The sequence below is a fragment of the Poecilia mexicana genome, unplaced genomic scaffold (assembly GCF_051168715.1).
Source record: "Poecilia mexicana isolate PSO_F unplaced genomic scaffold, ASM5116871v1 scaffold_15, whole genome shotgun sequence".
In the NCBI taxonomy this organism is placed as follows: Eukaryota; Metazoa; Chordata; class Actinopteri; order Cyprinodontiformes; family Poeciliidae; genus Poecilia; species Poecilia mexicana.
Window position 1 is genome coordinate 12,448,264 of NW_028263384.1, and position 16,266 is coordinate 12,464,529.

General features: G+C 37.5%; 2 protein-coding genes across 2 annotated transcripts in view; one reads left to right on the forward strand and one right to left on the reverse strand.

The window, feature by feature from the left end:
- The window catches only part of rgs7a (regulator of G protein signaling 7a), a 50,488-nt gene extending 45,207 nt beyond the window's left edge, over positions 1 to 5,281 (reverse strand). Inside the window, exon 1 of the mRNA XM_014980608.2 lies at positions 4,059 to 5,281. Within this exon, the coding sequence (XP_014836094.1) occupies positions 4,059 to 4,136 (78 nt within the window). The 5' untranslated portion in view covers positions 4,137 to 5,281. The remainder of the gene's footprint in view (positions 1 to 4,058) is intronic.
- Positions 5,282 to 11,322: 6,041 nt separating this feature from the next.
- Positions 11,323 to 15,281, forward strand: LOC106914054 (ubiquitin-conjugating enzyme E2 D2). The gene is made up of 7 exons (XM_014980605.2): positions 11,323 to 11,497; positions 12,034 to 12,097; positions 12,266 to 12,297; positions 12,526 to 12,603; positions 12,754 to 12,859; positions 14,789 to 14,882; positions 14,955 to 15,281. Exons 1-7 carry the CDS (start codon positions 11,474 to 11,476, stop codon positions 14,998 to 15,000), a joined length of 444 nt encoding a protein of 147 aa, XP_014836091.1. The 5' UTR covers positions 11,323 to 11,473; the 3' UTR covers positions 15,001 to 15,281.
- Positions 15,282 to 16,266: the final 985 nt, after the last annotated feature.

The following is a 16,266-nucleotide window of genomic DNA, read 5'->3' on the forward strand; positions in this document are numbered from 1 at the left end:
CATTGTGGGTTGCATCACCTCTGCCAAGCTATCTCCATCTGAAAAGTCTTCGGAGCACCTGTTCGTCTTGGCAGCATCCGCGTGTCTGCAGAGAGTGTTTGTCCAATTGCAGTTTCAGTTAAGCCCACTCCAGTGTTATGATTTTGTGCTTAATGTCTTTCAGTCTGTTGTGTCGGAGGGAGAGGGGGGAAAACACCGAGCGGTGGCCATTTGAATGCATGTGTTAAGGAGGAAAACAGACAGTGAATGGATTGATTTAAAACAATTAGTGTTGTACAAAAACCTTGTACTTGTACAAAAAAAGATAAAAATGCAACAGTTGAATCCGTCACTATTATGTAGTTTTGCAATCAGTTGAGATAATTGTGACAATTTTATGTCAATATCAGCCTTCAGTCACTTGCAGCAAAAGAACATAGTGCAACTAAAGTTGACAGTGTGAACTTAGTGACTTGACAGATGGAGCTTAGTACCTTAACTGGTGTTATGTTGTTGCACCAGGCATAAGACAGAGACTTTCAAAAGAAATAATTTATTAATTTTCAATCTAGTTACAGCAACAAACTTAAATGCATTTTATTGGCATTTTATATCATAAAAATGTGTATGCGTGCTTATTTTTAGCCCTCTTTAATCTAAAATACCTAAATAAAATGTTGTGCACTTCACTGCCTTCAGATGTCATCGAATTATTACGTATATTACCTTTAAAAAGCGTGGAATGCACACACATTCAACCCTTTCTGAGTTTAAACTTTGTAGGACCAGCAAAGCTTTCGGGATATCGGGCATCACCATCCAGTGACTGAAACTTTTCCCCATTTTTCTCTGCAGTATGACTTAAGCTCAGTTAAGCTAGATGTAGAGCATCAAAGAAATGACCCTGTTCAAGTCTTGCTTAAAAGTCGCAGCCGGTTTTAGTGTAAGAACTTCAATTGGGGCCATTTTAGCACATGAATATACTTTGATATACACTACAACTAGGCCTGTCGCGATAAACGATAAATCAATTAATCGCACGATAAATTAAACCTATCTACCTCATTTTAATTATCGGCTTTATCGTCTCTTCCTGTCTTTTTTTCTTTCTGTTGATGGCACTGAATGAAAATAGGCTCAACTCCGGTGCTCTTCCTTAGTGTAATGTCCAGCGCACACTACACGAGTTGTTGGCGGATTGTCGGTAGTCTTACTGGGAGGTGAACCTCCAGCCTCTAAAGTCTCAAGTCTTTAGAGGCATCCGAAAGGTTTTCTTACTGCATTACCCTGTGTTTAGCTCCATTTATCTTCCCATCAACACTGATCAGCTTTCCTGTTGCTGCTGAGAAAAAAAAGTCTTCCCCATAGCAGGATTCTTGGAGCAGATGGTGTGCTCAGTGTGATCTGCAGTGTTATTTTTTCCGCCACGCAAAACATTCGGATTGGTTACATAGTTACATTTTAGTCATGTCTGACCAGAGCACCTTCTTCCACATGTTTATCATCATCTCCACATGTTACTTGAACAACACATGTTACTTGAACAACAGAATATTTTAAGGAGAAACAAAAAAGGCTTTCTTTTACCAAAAGCTTTGTCACTCTTCCTTAAAGGACAAATTTGTGCCGTGATTAATTACTGGTTGTCTTGTCAACAGATTCTTTCACCTTAGGTGCAGGTCCTCCAGAGATGCCGCGGACTTCTTGCCAGATTTCATCTCTCTGCTGTTGTTCATGATGCTGCTTCTTTACTTGTGTTCACAAAAAACCTCTGAGGTCTTAATTTGAAAAATATGGAGATTAAATTACACGCAGCAAAGCTGTTTTCTAAACAGGTGACTTCTGAAGTTAACTGGTCGTAATAGGTTTTATTTAGGGATATCAGATTAGACAGTGGCTGACTATATATATATATATATATATATATATATATATATATATATATATATATATATATATATATATATATATATATATATATATATATATATATATATATATATATATATATATATATATATATATATATATATATATATATATATATATACACACACACACACACACTATAGTTTCTGGTCTCTTACTCTATTTTGTCAGTCTGAAAAACTTAAATATTATCTGACATTGCAAAACTGTAATTAAAAAATAATATAAAATTAAATCGCAGTCTTATTATGCAGGGTTAGCCTCAATTTTGCTTCTTTGCACATCGACTCAACTGCACAATTAAAAAGTGCGAGGAGTGCAGATCAATAGAGAGACAAAATAAGAAACATAACATGAATCTATATATCTGGACCTCAAGTCAATATTCATTCAGGATGCAGTCAGAACCTCATGACTTTGTATATTTTAATAGTGTGTATTGTAGGCAAATTGTAACAACAGTCTTCCTATAGAGGCGTCGTATATCCCAAACTGACTAAACTAATTCCATCAAACCAGTCTCCTCAAATCCAGCCTCTGAAACTTTTGACCTCTAAAACAGCAAGCGCTTGCTATTGCGACAAACACAGCGACACTTCTTGTCCCACCCTGGCATAGAGATTGCTTAACACAGTGTGAGTGCCTTAAAAAAACAAAAAGCCTGTCAGTCTATATTATCATGCTAAGTGCATCCTCTTCCCATTGTGCGGGAGCATTTTTTGATGAGAAAATAGAAAGAAAGAAATCCAATCATTGCTTGAGTCACCCACAAGTAAAGGGAGCAAATGATCACCTCATTGGGCCATCTAAGAGTGAAGTAAAACAGGCAATTATATCCTCATACACAACCACTCCTGCTGGTATTCAATACATGTGCAGGTCGCCATCAGCTCTAATCCATTGGCACTTAAGTATGAGGCATTGGCTTTTATTTGCCAGAGACACACAGCATGCTTTACATTAGGAGATCAGGAAAAAAAAAAATTCCAACCATCACACAAAGGCAATGCCACTAGGGAACTAAAACCCCTCCCGGTTAAAGCAAAAGCAATTTTCTAAATGGCTTATTTGTAGGTTAATCTTAAATCTAGCTTTACAGCTTTTGTACAGCGGGGAGAAAAATTTGCAAACATGCAAACGCCTTCAAGAAGTACTGTAAGTAATCTCCTAAATATAGTATAAATAAATATATATATATATATATATAAATAAAGCAACTGCATTGGCTGTCATGGTTTGAGTAAACAAATGTTATCTTCCATGCAGATTAAAATCTCATTAATTTGTTCAGTGTTGGAGCAGTGCGGATTAAGGTGTCTCAGCAGTGAGGCCATTTCACTCTCTCTGCTACTTTTAATTACCTAATGTAGTAACATATTTAACAGTGAAGAAATACATGACTTTCAGTGTAATAAGAAATGTTTTAATTCCCTTTGACTTCCTTTCTGTTCTCTTAATGTCAGCATAACAGGGGAAAAAGACATTGTCCAATATTATCCAATGATTCAAGTGGAAAATATGGAAAATATGTGTATGTATTTAGGTAACTGCTGGCCATGTAATACATGCAGAGGCAGTTTTTCTTTTTTTCTTTTTTTTATTTTAGAAATATAGCAGACTGCTTAGGGCACCAGTCTGTCTAGGGGGGAGGCTCTGTGAGCTACAGAGTGAGCCCCTCCTTGTAAAGAGTGGCAGCGCTGTAATGCAATAGAGCATTTCACGGCTGGCAAATGATGCCCAATTCGATGTCTGACTTGAGATTCCACATTCATGCTTAATTAAAGGGTGAATCCACTGTTTTTAAGAAATCTGGACTGCATTTCATCAAAAACTAAAACTGGCCAAACTGAACAGGATTTTTCTACAGTGCACAGATACTCTTAAAACAAAATTTAAGACATATGAAACCTTTACGTCATTAGTTAACCCGCAAGAAAAAAATCACAATGTGACAACCCTACATTGAGACAACTATGTTATATATTTCTGGATTTCCATATCAACACAACTGTACGACAACATCTCCTGTGTCTTATGTTCCTATACAAGCATCTGCAGTTTCTATGCCACAGCTCATTATCAAGCAAAATTGATGCCAGAGAGTCATGCATGCTCACACAAGAGTGAGCTAAAAATAGCGCCAGTCTTACCTTTCTGTACACTATCATGTTGGGGGATTCATCCGCCACCCCGTTGGTCCCCTGCCCGCTGATGTTGGTCTGTGCCATGATCCTTTGAGTAAATCTGCCACGGGAAATGTCAGGAGCTCCTGTTGTAGACAGACAGGGATATTTTGGCCCATCAGAGAAACAATGCAGCAGCAGCCGACCAAAAGTGACTCGTGCCTACCTTTGGCAAGACGGGAATCATAAACAATGCTCGTGGGCTGGATCATGTTTCAACACATTTGACATTTTAACATGAATTGTGAAGGTGAAGACCCTCAGACATCGGCAACTCATATGTTCTAGGCACTGGCTGATATGAGGTGGGATAACCGGAGGTAAAAATGCCCCAATTTCACAGTGTTTGCACAAAATCGCATACCATGATAAGAACTTGTATTTAAAACAGAAAAGCATTACGTCTTTTTATAGTTGCTAAAATAAAAAAATAAAAAAGCACAGTTGTGCCAATCCACTTTTTTCACTTTTGATACTGATACATATATCTGAGGTTCAGCATCAGCAAAAACAGAACTTACAAAGAAAAAAAGAAAAATAAAACATAAATGTATTAAATGGCAAATTTATTTTATAACTACACTTTTAGATCACTCTTAAATATACCAATAGCTTCACACGCTAGGTCAAACGTTTAAAAACAACACAACTTTAATTTGTTTGGTCAGTGCAATTCGTATAGCAGCAAATGTCAAACCAATCATAAAGAAATTGACAAAAACAACAGGCTACCTTGGTCAAACATGCAAAAAATTAACAGCAACAATCCTTTTTTCAAATGGTTCAGAAAGTGCAATTAGTTATTCTAAACATGATGTAAAAGAAATAGCATGGCCTGTCTCAGAGCACAAAGAATAGAAATAGACGGAATAGATCTGTCCTCATTTATCAAGCGCATTGTCACGATAACTGATCTATTTTTTTTTTTTTCCGGGACTGATCCAGATATAAATATTGGATCGAATATGAATCGTTAATTAGTTGTGTTATCTGCTCAGGTAGCCAGTCTGCAGTTTTTAGCAAATGTTGCTCTTACTTAGCTAAATTATGTTTTAACCCCAACTCAGCAAACTGGTCCGTTTTGCTCCCTTAGTGTTAGGGAAATATGCAGAAGCCTTGCATTAGCGAGCTGAACGGTAGTGCAGAACAACAGGTGGGGAAGAGGCAGCAGTGCATTACTTCATAGTACATATGAGTACATTACTCTGGGACTTTTTCCAGCATCTCTTTCAAAGGACATGAAGTTACAGAGATATGGAAATGATGAATTCAAGACAATTAAATAAAACATAATATACCTTATAAATACTGGAAACTGACAATGCTTCAATGACACCGTTTCAGAAAATGTGTCAGAAAATGATTTTATACAAAGCCCTGCTTGGTAAATAGAGACAGTGGTTATAGTTCTCTGTGGGCAGGACAAAAGTTCACCCTAAAATAATTGTTGTATTGGCCACTGTTTCATATGGATTCGTTTTTTGCGTTAGTCTGAAACAGAAACATTTCATTTGTATTTAGAGATTACATTGACTGGATGTTTGCAATGGAAAGATGAGGAACGATAAGGTGAGAGACAAAGACCCTAACAACAGTAAAACACACCGTCCCTAGAGGAGGTATCATACTCTACAGCGCAGCTTGGAAACATCCATTTGAGTGGGGCAGCCATTGTCAAAATGAGTAAGACTTTGCAAAATCATCTGCAGCGTTGTTATTCTGCCCTCCCATTGACACACTCACGGTATCCTTGTGAGATGTAGTCTGCAGAAAGAGCCACCTTGTAACATTCAAAGAGCGAAGTCATGCGACCTGCTTTTTTACCGTGAGGCCATAGAGTGGTGCCGTATTGGGCTTTTACTACAAAGTGTCGATGCCCTTTCAGCACTACGGACAGCAACCGTAAAATAACACCCGCGTCCCGTCATTATCCGCTCCCCCTCGACCAACGCGTGAATACAGTTGGAACCACGATCACCGAAGGAGAAGAGACAGAAGGAGAGGACAAGAGGGGAGAGAAGAGGGAGAGGCTTACCTGAAAAACAAGCTGCCCGCTTTAGGACGCCTGAATCCCGGCAGGGTTGGAAGCCTGGTCCTTCAAGTTCAGTGTGTCAACTGGCGGACATAGGAATGTGAGGGGTGTGCATTGGCAGCGGGAAGAAGCAAACATTCGGCGGACGGTCGGTGTGTGGTTCAGTTCAGGCTCGGGCTCTGCTCTCGTCCCCTCGAAACGATGCTCAGAAGAGCGGGCGCGTCGCCGCGGAGCGCCGCGAGCGCGCATCGATCTGTGTGACCAATGGCGTGTGAGGAATAAATTACAACCTGTTTTGGAGGCGTGAGGCTATTTTTCTGGCACAAAATGTGACTGTTATTAACTGCAGTGATAGCGCTGACAGTCAAAGGTCCTTTAGCGATAGAAATAGACGACTTGTAACATGTTAAAGAAGGCTAAAAGGGTTCATGGAAACTATAGTGGAGCTGCAGCAATTTACGTCCCAGCCGGTAGTGATATTAGTCGGTTAGTCCACAAAGCCGGCCTTTATTTATGGTGGTAAGAAGAAGGGCATTAAAAAAATCAATTTAAGGTTTGCCTAAAGCCATGTAGAGGAAGAAGGTGCACAGGAATATGTGAAAGACTTAATTTTTGGTCTTTGCATTATCATTGAATCACCTTCATCCCACGGTGGTGGCACGGCCATGCTGTGGGAATGTCTTTTAACAGCATGGACAAAGAGGCTGGCCATATTTTATAGATAGCTCAAAGTAGGTAGATAGATACAGGGCAAGCCTAGACGAAATGAGACTGCAAAAGTCTTGAGATTTTTACCTTCCAGCAGGACAATAAATGTTAAAATGGAACGCTTCTGATCAAAACTTATGCATGTGCTAAAATGGTTCAGGTAAATCCAAACTGTATGTACAACTGACAAAAAGCATAATAAAAATTTGGAGATGTCTTAGGTTTGTACCCATTTTTTTTCCCAAAATAACCAAGTCTTCAAATATGGAAAGCTGATAGTTAGGTCTGTCATCTTGTGGGATTGTTAGTCTTCTTTTTATATCCAAGTGAATAAATTCCAGGCTGCTACCAACAGACTCTAAAGATCCAATTTAAAATTGATTCTTTGCTAAGCTGTCTGTTGTCTGTGTGTGGACAAAACACTGCTGCAAAATCAATGATTTGATGTTGGTTGGGTTTCCTTAGAGGGAAACGTTTGTTTCCCCTCAATTGGTTTTTTTAAAAAAAGAAAGAAAGAAAAAAGAACAGAACCTCACTGCACTTTGTCATAAGTAGGATCAAACTGAAAAGCGTGCAATTGAATTTTATTCTGTCTGTGTGCTTTTGCTGATTTGAATATTTAATATTAATTCAATGCATAATTTGGACTGTTTTGTTTGGCAAAGTGCCTTGAGATGACATTTATCATGAATTGGTGCTAAATAAAGAACTTGAATTTAACTGTCTTATAAAGGTAAGAGGGGGATGTTTTTCATTAAATGTTTGTACACAGGATTATTAAAATATTATGGAGCCAAAATAACTTTTCATCCTCTGATAATATTATCATGCTGAGTTGTTTTCAGGACCTAAAACCTAGGAAAGATAAATTGCTAATTTTAAATGTACAAGAATTAAAAACTCAGTTGAAACAAAATAAAAAGGATGCATGGTGGCTTCACAGACATAAAATAATACTAAGAAGAAGAAGACGAATACACAAGTTTCACTGACAAAGTACTTATGTGACTCTAGACTTCTATACTTTGCAGTCTTATGATGAGATCTAATCAGACACTGAATGGAGAGTAAGAAACTGTGATTAATTAGAAAGATTTTTGGTATCCACTGAGATAAATGGATATAAATACTTCTCGATTTTGTTGCTGTGTTTGGCTTTGAAGTATCCAACAGTCCAGGCATGAAAGGCGACAGATGTGCCCCTTCCCCCTATGTGTTGTATGTCCCTGTATTATCTAACACTGATGTCCTCTTTTGCCCTTTCAAGATTCATCCCCTTCACTCAGTTGACCAAACATGCCATTCACTCCCCCTGAAAGATGTCCAATTATACTGTTAGCCTCAACATCGTAAATATGCTGTCCTAAAATTGAAAACAGGTAAATACTGAACAACGCACGCTAAACAGTATGCTAAAGTTAAACTGCAAGGGTGAAAATCTCTCCTTATCTTTGCTTCAACTTGATTATTTCTACCAATGCATCGATCCGACTTCTACCTGTTTCATTCACATTAGTCACAGAAAGGCGAGTTGCACAGGTTCATGTTCTACAGGGGGATTTTGGTGTGTAGAACGTCGATAATGGCAGGAGGCAGGCAGGTTCATGGTGAAAGCGAAGAACTGTATGAGAGCAGAATCCAAACTGAACGTGAAGAAGAATGCATAAGAGGTTGTCCTATTCAAAAACGGCAAGGAAAAGTAAGCACTAAGCGAGAGGAACACAGGGGGATCTGATATGGGCTAAATAAACCTGGAGGAATTTTTCAGGAGAAGACTCTGATTAACTGATGAGGTAAAGGCTGTGGGGGAGCAAAAGATGAGGGAGTTGGGTGGAAAAATTGTTAATCACGAGAAATAGGCAATGATCAAAACAAAGCAGAAACAACAACTTGAACAAGAACCCAAACCTACGCATAAACTCCCGCCAAAAAATATAGAACAAAACCACAATTTAAGACACAGGCCCTCAACGCCAGCTTCATGCACCTATGCAGGCTCTCCGATGAGAGAATCAAAAAGCAACCAAGACCCAAACTGGTGGGGGAATGAAATTATGCAAAAGAGCCAAGGGAGGTGACCAGGATGCAGTTCATGCAGAAAACCTGGAAGCCAAACGAAGGAGGTACAGAGTTAACTCAGAGGCAGCTATGGTCACCGACAGGGCTAGAATAGAATAGAATAGAATAGAATAGAATAGAATAGAATAGAATAGAATAGAATAGAATAGAATAGAATAACTTTGGGGAAATTCAGGTGTAACAGCAACATCAGGGCTTGTAGGGTCACACAAAGATTAAAAAAAAAGATGGACAGACGGTCCAGTGACTATCAAAAATATTCTGAAGGACAGTGTTAAGGACACGTTAAGGCGGTGGTGGTGACTAGGTCCAGAGAAGAGGCTTTAAAGCAGGAGTTCCCAAATTCAGGCCTCGAGTGTCAGTGTCATGTAACTTTTGGGTGTGTCCCTGAAATCAAATGGTTGAATTACAGTCAAGTTCTCCAGAGTCCTGCTAATGGCCTCATTATTTGACTGAGGTGTCAAATAATGACACCTAATGCAGACACTTTTAGAAGCGAAGACGCATCTATAAGTTGCAGATCACTGGCCTTCCAGGCTTGGATTTGAAGATCCATATGCTCTACAGGGTGATCTAAAAGAAGTGCAAAATAATAAAGAAATCCAGGAACAGATGTTACTCGAATAACAATGAATTTATGGAAGACACTGCACAAGAATAGATACCAAATTGCCAAAATAAAATGCATAAAATAAAATGGGAACTACAACTCAAAAGAGAAATAATACAGAAAACAACCACAATGTTGACACAAAGTCCTTTAGCGCATATAACAGGGTTTCATTGTGTTTAATTTATTTTTAATGGATTTGCAGCAAACATCAACTAGGTTTTAGTTAGAAAGAAAACTTGAACTGTGTCTTGGTATTTTTATTTTTTAATTCAGGTATCACAGATTTTTTTTGTCTCTTTTCAACAATAAAACTGAATCTCTAGGATGTCCTTAAATTAATGCCAATATTAATCTATTGTGCTGAAATTATCATTCATTATCTGTAATTGGTAACAATTACTAATTGTTGTCTATCATATCAGATGTAGAGGTAAGCTACATCCTTCTTTAATTTTCCCTGCAGATCATTTGGTCATAACAAAGCCTTTTAAGATGTTTCCATACGGTCTTTGCTTACATCTTAATTCTTGCTTCCAGTTAGTTGAAGAGTGCTGGCATCAGTTTATATGCCATATCTCTCAGTGGCTTGCAGCCAAAATAAATATTTAATCTGCTTGATAAAGACATAAATGCACTGCATTCATTGGGTCTTCAGGAGGCAGTCAGCTGAAAAGGCCTGGAGTCAAAACACTGTTTGAGTTCAGTGTCAAGTTAAACACGTGATGAGCCAACTGCACTGCTGATGAGTGGGGAAAAAACAACCCAACTCTATTCTTTTCATTGAAACACACTCATTTTTGTCCATTTCTGCCCTGCCTTCATTTTTGTCTCTCTTTTAATTTGTTTATTTTACAAATGGCATGTTTATGTTGGTGTATAGTCTAATATATTTCTGTGCCATTTCATCGTACTTCACATTAATTTATAGCTATATTGTTTTCTGAAAACAACATAATGATGTGCACATCTGACATCTGACTGGATGCACAGCCATTTGTCATTTCATAGCAGTTTGTCATTTCATATGACAAATTGTGGCTTTGAATGACTTATAGAAACGTGACTTATGTAAAACTTTCTATTTATCCAAATGCTTAAGATCTATATTTCCGTTATTCATTTCCGCAACAATTGTTTGTAAGCAACACTAATTATATTTTATCATTAGGATAGATTAATTCTTAAAATAAATACAATAAATGTAAAGCTTTAAAACTACAACAACAACAACAAGAAAGTACAGGACTTTATTATGCCCAATTTCTCATGAAACAGTTTAAAAAGAAATATTTACCTCTTTGACTCTCACTGAGTTTTAATGTTTCAACAGAACCATATTTTAATTCTGTTAGTTATTTAATCCAGCCAACTACTCACACCAAGTTCATAGATTCAACCACTGGTGGTTCCTAAAATTACATGCATATCAGACAAACTAAAACAAATACTAACCCAAACAAAATTTTATTTAATGCATCCTTTAACAGCATGGACTTGCACTTGGTACCTTTAATTTTCTTTGGGAATAATGAACTGTTTTTGAATTGTAACTGAGCAAAATAGAATTTTTTGTTCTATTTTGAGGAACTGAAAAGCTGTATTTTTGCTTTAATAGGGTGGAAGCAATGCGCATTTTTCCAAATAAGGTTTTAATTAAATATTGTTGAGAGTATTATAGCAATACTGCGTTTGCCTAAGCTTTCAGTAGTTCATCTTAATTTTGACGAAGATTATTGAGGTGGGCTGTTGCGTTTTTAAAAACTGGGTCAAAGACTCCATTTCCCATAATCCAGCTGCCCATTCTTCGTCGTCGAACAAAAACGCGGAAACAAAAGAACTAATCAGTTTTTCAAAACAAGCAACGAGTCGGCATAAAGTGAGCCTTGTCGTGGGTGACAGCTGTCAGAGTTCAGACCGTAGCTTCTCATAACCCACTCACAAAGACTTAGCATGGCTTTGAAGAGAATACAGAAGGTGAGAACTGTCGTCCTTCCCTAATTTGTTTAATGTGCCCGACAGGATGAAGCTATGCGGCGGAAACGCCTATGTAATGTTAGCCATCTGTTTGTTAGCCGTTTCTGGTGGCTGTTTGTTGTAACTCTCATTTTCTCGACTTGGTACAGTTAGCAGGCTGCTTCAGCAATCAGCTTTTGAATCAGTCGAACTTTGGATTAATTTGTGTCTTTAAAAACAATCATATTTCCTGTTGATGTCGCTGACTTGCAGAGTGTGGTGAACCGACATGAGGACACAAGCCATTTATTGGACTTGTAAAAAGGCTCACATTTGTGCATGTGATCGCTGTATGCCGAAGCTGATTGTGCCATCAGCAAGCGGCGTTATGAAAGCATTAATGACAACACATTTTGAGTTGGTTTTTCACAGCGTAGTATAGTTTCCTCCCTTGTATGCTTGTTTGCTAACACTAGTTGACACTTCAGTAAAAGTAAATGCGTGTAAGCATTGATATTGTTAAGGTGGGTAAAATAAAGTTTTTGTTTTCTTTTCAGGAGTTAAATGACTTGCAGAGAGACCCTCCAGCTTCATGTTCTGCTGGACCTGTAGGGGAAGACAGTAAGTGTGAGGATCTGAATCTGTTGACATCTTTAGAAACCATCTGTTCTCCTTCCTCTATGTTTTTAATCCTTGAATTAGTGCTGTCTCTTTGAGACTGAGTTGTGACTCAGATGTTATGTGTGTTAATCGCATAACCTCATGTTTGTTTATCTTTGCTTCCTTAAGTGTTTCACTGGCAAGCCACCATTACAGGACCGGTAAGCTGTTTCTGCTGAATTCTGGATTTGCTTGCAGCATTTTTAAAAACCAAATTGCTTCTAGATCTTTAGACAATAGTGTTTTATGTTGACTTTACAGCTCTTTCTGTTGTGTGTGGAGAACACAGACTAGCATACTCTGCCGTAATGTTATTCACTGAAGCCCATGACGCTGTTGAGCCATAAATATTGGGCAGGCTTTGGCAATAATCTGCTCTTGTGTTTCAGAATGACAGCCCTTATCATGGAGGAGTTTTTTTCCTTTCTGTCCATTTTCCCACTGACTATCCCTTTAAACCACCAAAGGTAAATATAGAAATGTCTTTTAAGACATTATCTTTGTTGTCAGATAAGAACTTGCTACCTAAAAACATCAACTACAGCCTCGTATAGCTGTACTTCAACCACATTGTAAAAAAGAGCTTTTTCTTTTTTGGGCTTTATTTTCCTCCATAGGTCGCCTTTACTACAAAAATCTATCACCCAAACATAAACAGCAATGGCAGCATTTGCCTTGACATCTTGAGGTCTCAGTGGTCCCCTGCTCTTACGATTTCAAAAGGTAACACAACTTTGTACTTTGCTAATTCGTTACAGACTTCACTGCACCAGATGTGGGTCAAAATGATGCACAACAATAGAGTTTTAATTGTAAATTGGATGAAGGACAAAAATGAGCCATCAGTCACATGTTTCATACTGATCCTGCCTCAGTTTGTACAAGACATGAAGACATAGTGTACCTGCTTTGACAACTGATGATTTCTCTCATTTACCTGTTACCACATCTGTTGCACTGCAGTGTAATTCTTTTCTTTTTTTATTTATTATATGGTAAGGGTGGGCATTTACTGTATTATCTAGCGTTGCCTTGGGAATAATGGGATAAAAATTAGTAATTGTGTCATCATATTAAACTGTTGGTTTATCTCAAAACTGACTCTATAATTGAATTGCTGGAGAAACGGTCTGATTATTTTTTTCATTATTTCCATGAAGTTATCAATAAATGCAGCATTTACATTTAAAAATATGACTTAATATAGTCTTTAGTGGCATTTAATCATCAAAGTGAAGTGCCCTTTTTCAAATTGCAAAATGTTATTGTTAGAGCAGTATGAAGTGTTTGAGTCTTTTTATTGTCACTGTTATCATATTTGCAATAGATTGCACAAAACTTGTGAAAAAAGGGTACATATCCTCCTTATGTCCTTTCTGCTGAGTCATTTTGGTTTGTTCAAAGTCACAGCCCGGCCCAAAACGGGATCAGAATCACAATCAATGGAAATAGGCCGTCATATAAATTTTCGGATGTATATGAGATTTGAGCTTTTGTGGCAATTCATCACCACAACTCATTCCAAGATAATTTGTTACAGTGAGAAATAAATGGCTCCGGTTTCATTTGCACCTTCATTTTATCCCTTTTGCTTCGATTTTGGGGCCAGTAACTACCAGTTTTATGTCAGATGTAGTCTGACATGTCCTTGCGTCTCGCCTTGTATTTAACTATTTTCATAAATTATTGAAACGATTCACCATGAAAATGCTCAAGTCTCATCTTTCTCACATGCTAATTCCAGTTTATTTTGTTTCTTTTTGTTCTGGCACAAGTGTGGGCTCCTTGACACTTATGCCAGATTAAGATACTTATGATGAAACCAGATCATAACTTTTAAGTGACCTGCTGCTTTTTGTTAAATATAGTATAATAGTTAGCCATGTAGGCACATTTCATTGCAATATGAATTGGTTGCATGACTGACATAAAGTGAATCCAAAACGGTGGAATCCACAGTGGCAACAGCTTAAAAGATCCAAACGGATGAAATGAACAGCACCTAAATAAACTGATTCACTGTGGTTTAAACTGGTACAGCTTTCCATGTATGATGGTGTTTTACCAAAAATATGCCATTTTGGTCTAAATATGAGGAAATTAAAGGGTTTTTGTGGGATGTCAATGTAATGTCTTAAAGACATTTGTGTTGCTTTTAATGTCGTCTTATTCTGAATAGCGCACGTTCAGAGATGTTCAGGTGCATCAGGACCATTTTTCAGAGGTTCCAGAGTCTGGCTACCGTTATCCAAATCAATTAGAAATTAGGTGAAACTTTCCATTTCTTGTCTGGTTTGCGTCTCAGAAAGCTGGTCGCTTTAAAGTGCATTTCAACCTGAGAAGAATGTCATTAGGCTGTGATGTTTGAGTTGAGGTTGTGTGTGGTATACATGTGTGTGGTATACATGTGTGTGGTATACATCAGAAAGACAGAAAGGTGAGGATGTGCGTAGCGGATATCTGTGTGGAGTGCACAAGAGGCAGGAGAGAGATGGAGCATACATACAATAAGAAAATCTCCCTTTTTTTTTTGCTTATTTGTTTTCTTTTCCTCGATAGATAGCTCCTAGAAAGATCTAAGCAGAAAGTGTAAAGCAAATTCAAACAAAAAGGCATTTCTTTTACACAGATTTTTGTTCTTTTTTTTTTAAGTTTTGTTGTCCATCTGCTCCCTTCTTTGTGACCCAAATCCCGATGACCCGCTCGTCCCTGAGATTGCACAGATCTACAAGACGGATAGACAAAAGTAAGTAACTTTGTATTTATTATCTGACAAATCTTTTTTTTTTCTAATTATATCTTTATTTGTCTTCTTAAGGTATAACAAACTAGCTAGAGAATGGACCCAGAGGTATGCAATGTGACGGAAAAATATAAAGCAACAGCTTCTGCCAGAACGTCTCAACAGATGACAGTACTGTTCAAGTGCTTTCTCCACACTGGTTGTAACTGAGGTGTTTAATCTGCTTAATGCACTTTCTCTACTGAGGTTTTACTTGACTTACCCGTTTTACTATTTTGGCATTATTGGAATTATTATTCTGAATATTTTATTTGAAGTGTTGCAGTGGAGCGACTGTATGTTTCTTTGAACAGATTTGTATTTATATTTTTCATTATCTTGAAATAAAGATATTTAGCAGAATATGAATTCCATTTACTTTTTTTTTATAAAGCAACCCTCATTCAATGTGTTGTAGGAGGACTATTCAACCCCGTTATTGTCTGTTTTATAGTTTACATGTCCACTAGATGGCACACCTCACTTTATACTAACCAAGCCGTTTTTAATGAGGCGTTATCTGTTCCCCTCCACACGATTTGTTTTATTTAATTTCGGTCTATTTGCCAAATACCTAATTATGTGGACTGTGGTTATTACTGTGTTTTGCTGGAGTGATGAAATAAAAATAGAAAGGATGTTCTATAAATTAAAATTGAATTATCTTCTCCAACAGCTGTCCCAATGTTCTTGTACAATTAGCAAATACAGATTAATGAAGATGTTCCAGTTTTCTTTTAAAATGTCCATTAGTGGTTATTTATGTGAAGGGATGCAAACGTGCTTTCCCAGTTGATTGTTTTTTTATGTTTTACAGTTACATTTTTGCAGTTTGCAAAACATTTAATTTTTATCTTGCTATACTTAGCATAAAATACATTTCATTCCAAGGAATGACATATGTCACAACAAAATAGTTCTGAGTTCTAGTCATATAACATGCAGACATTATTTATGATGCCATTTTATGGTCTGTACTTATTCTATGCAGCTGTTCATATTGTGTAGTAAATCTGCAGTGTTTACATACGGTAAACTGGTATTAACAGTTTTTATTATTTAATTCCTGCAGGATATGAAGATAAATGAGGGTTTTATGATGCAGATAAAGTCTGCGTTGAGCTTAAAAGCCATTCTTTAACAGGCCAATTTAGTTCACGAGATCAGATTGTAGTTGGTTGCTAGGGGGAAACCATTTTAGGTGATTTATTATGGCAAAAGATTCTTTTGCTATATAATCGAGCATTCATTATTTCAGTTGTTCATTTTATTTTATATGGTGCAGCAAGGGCGTAGGTTCGGTCTAAGTTTTGGTGGGGACCTTGGTGGGGACCTTGACACCCCCACC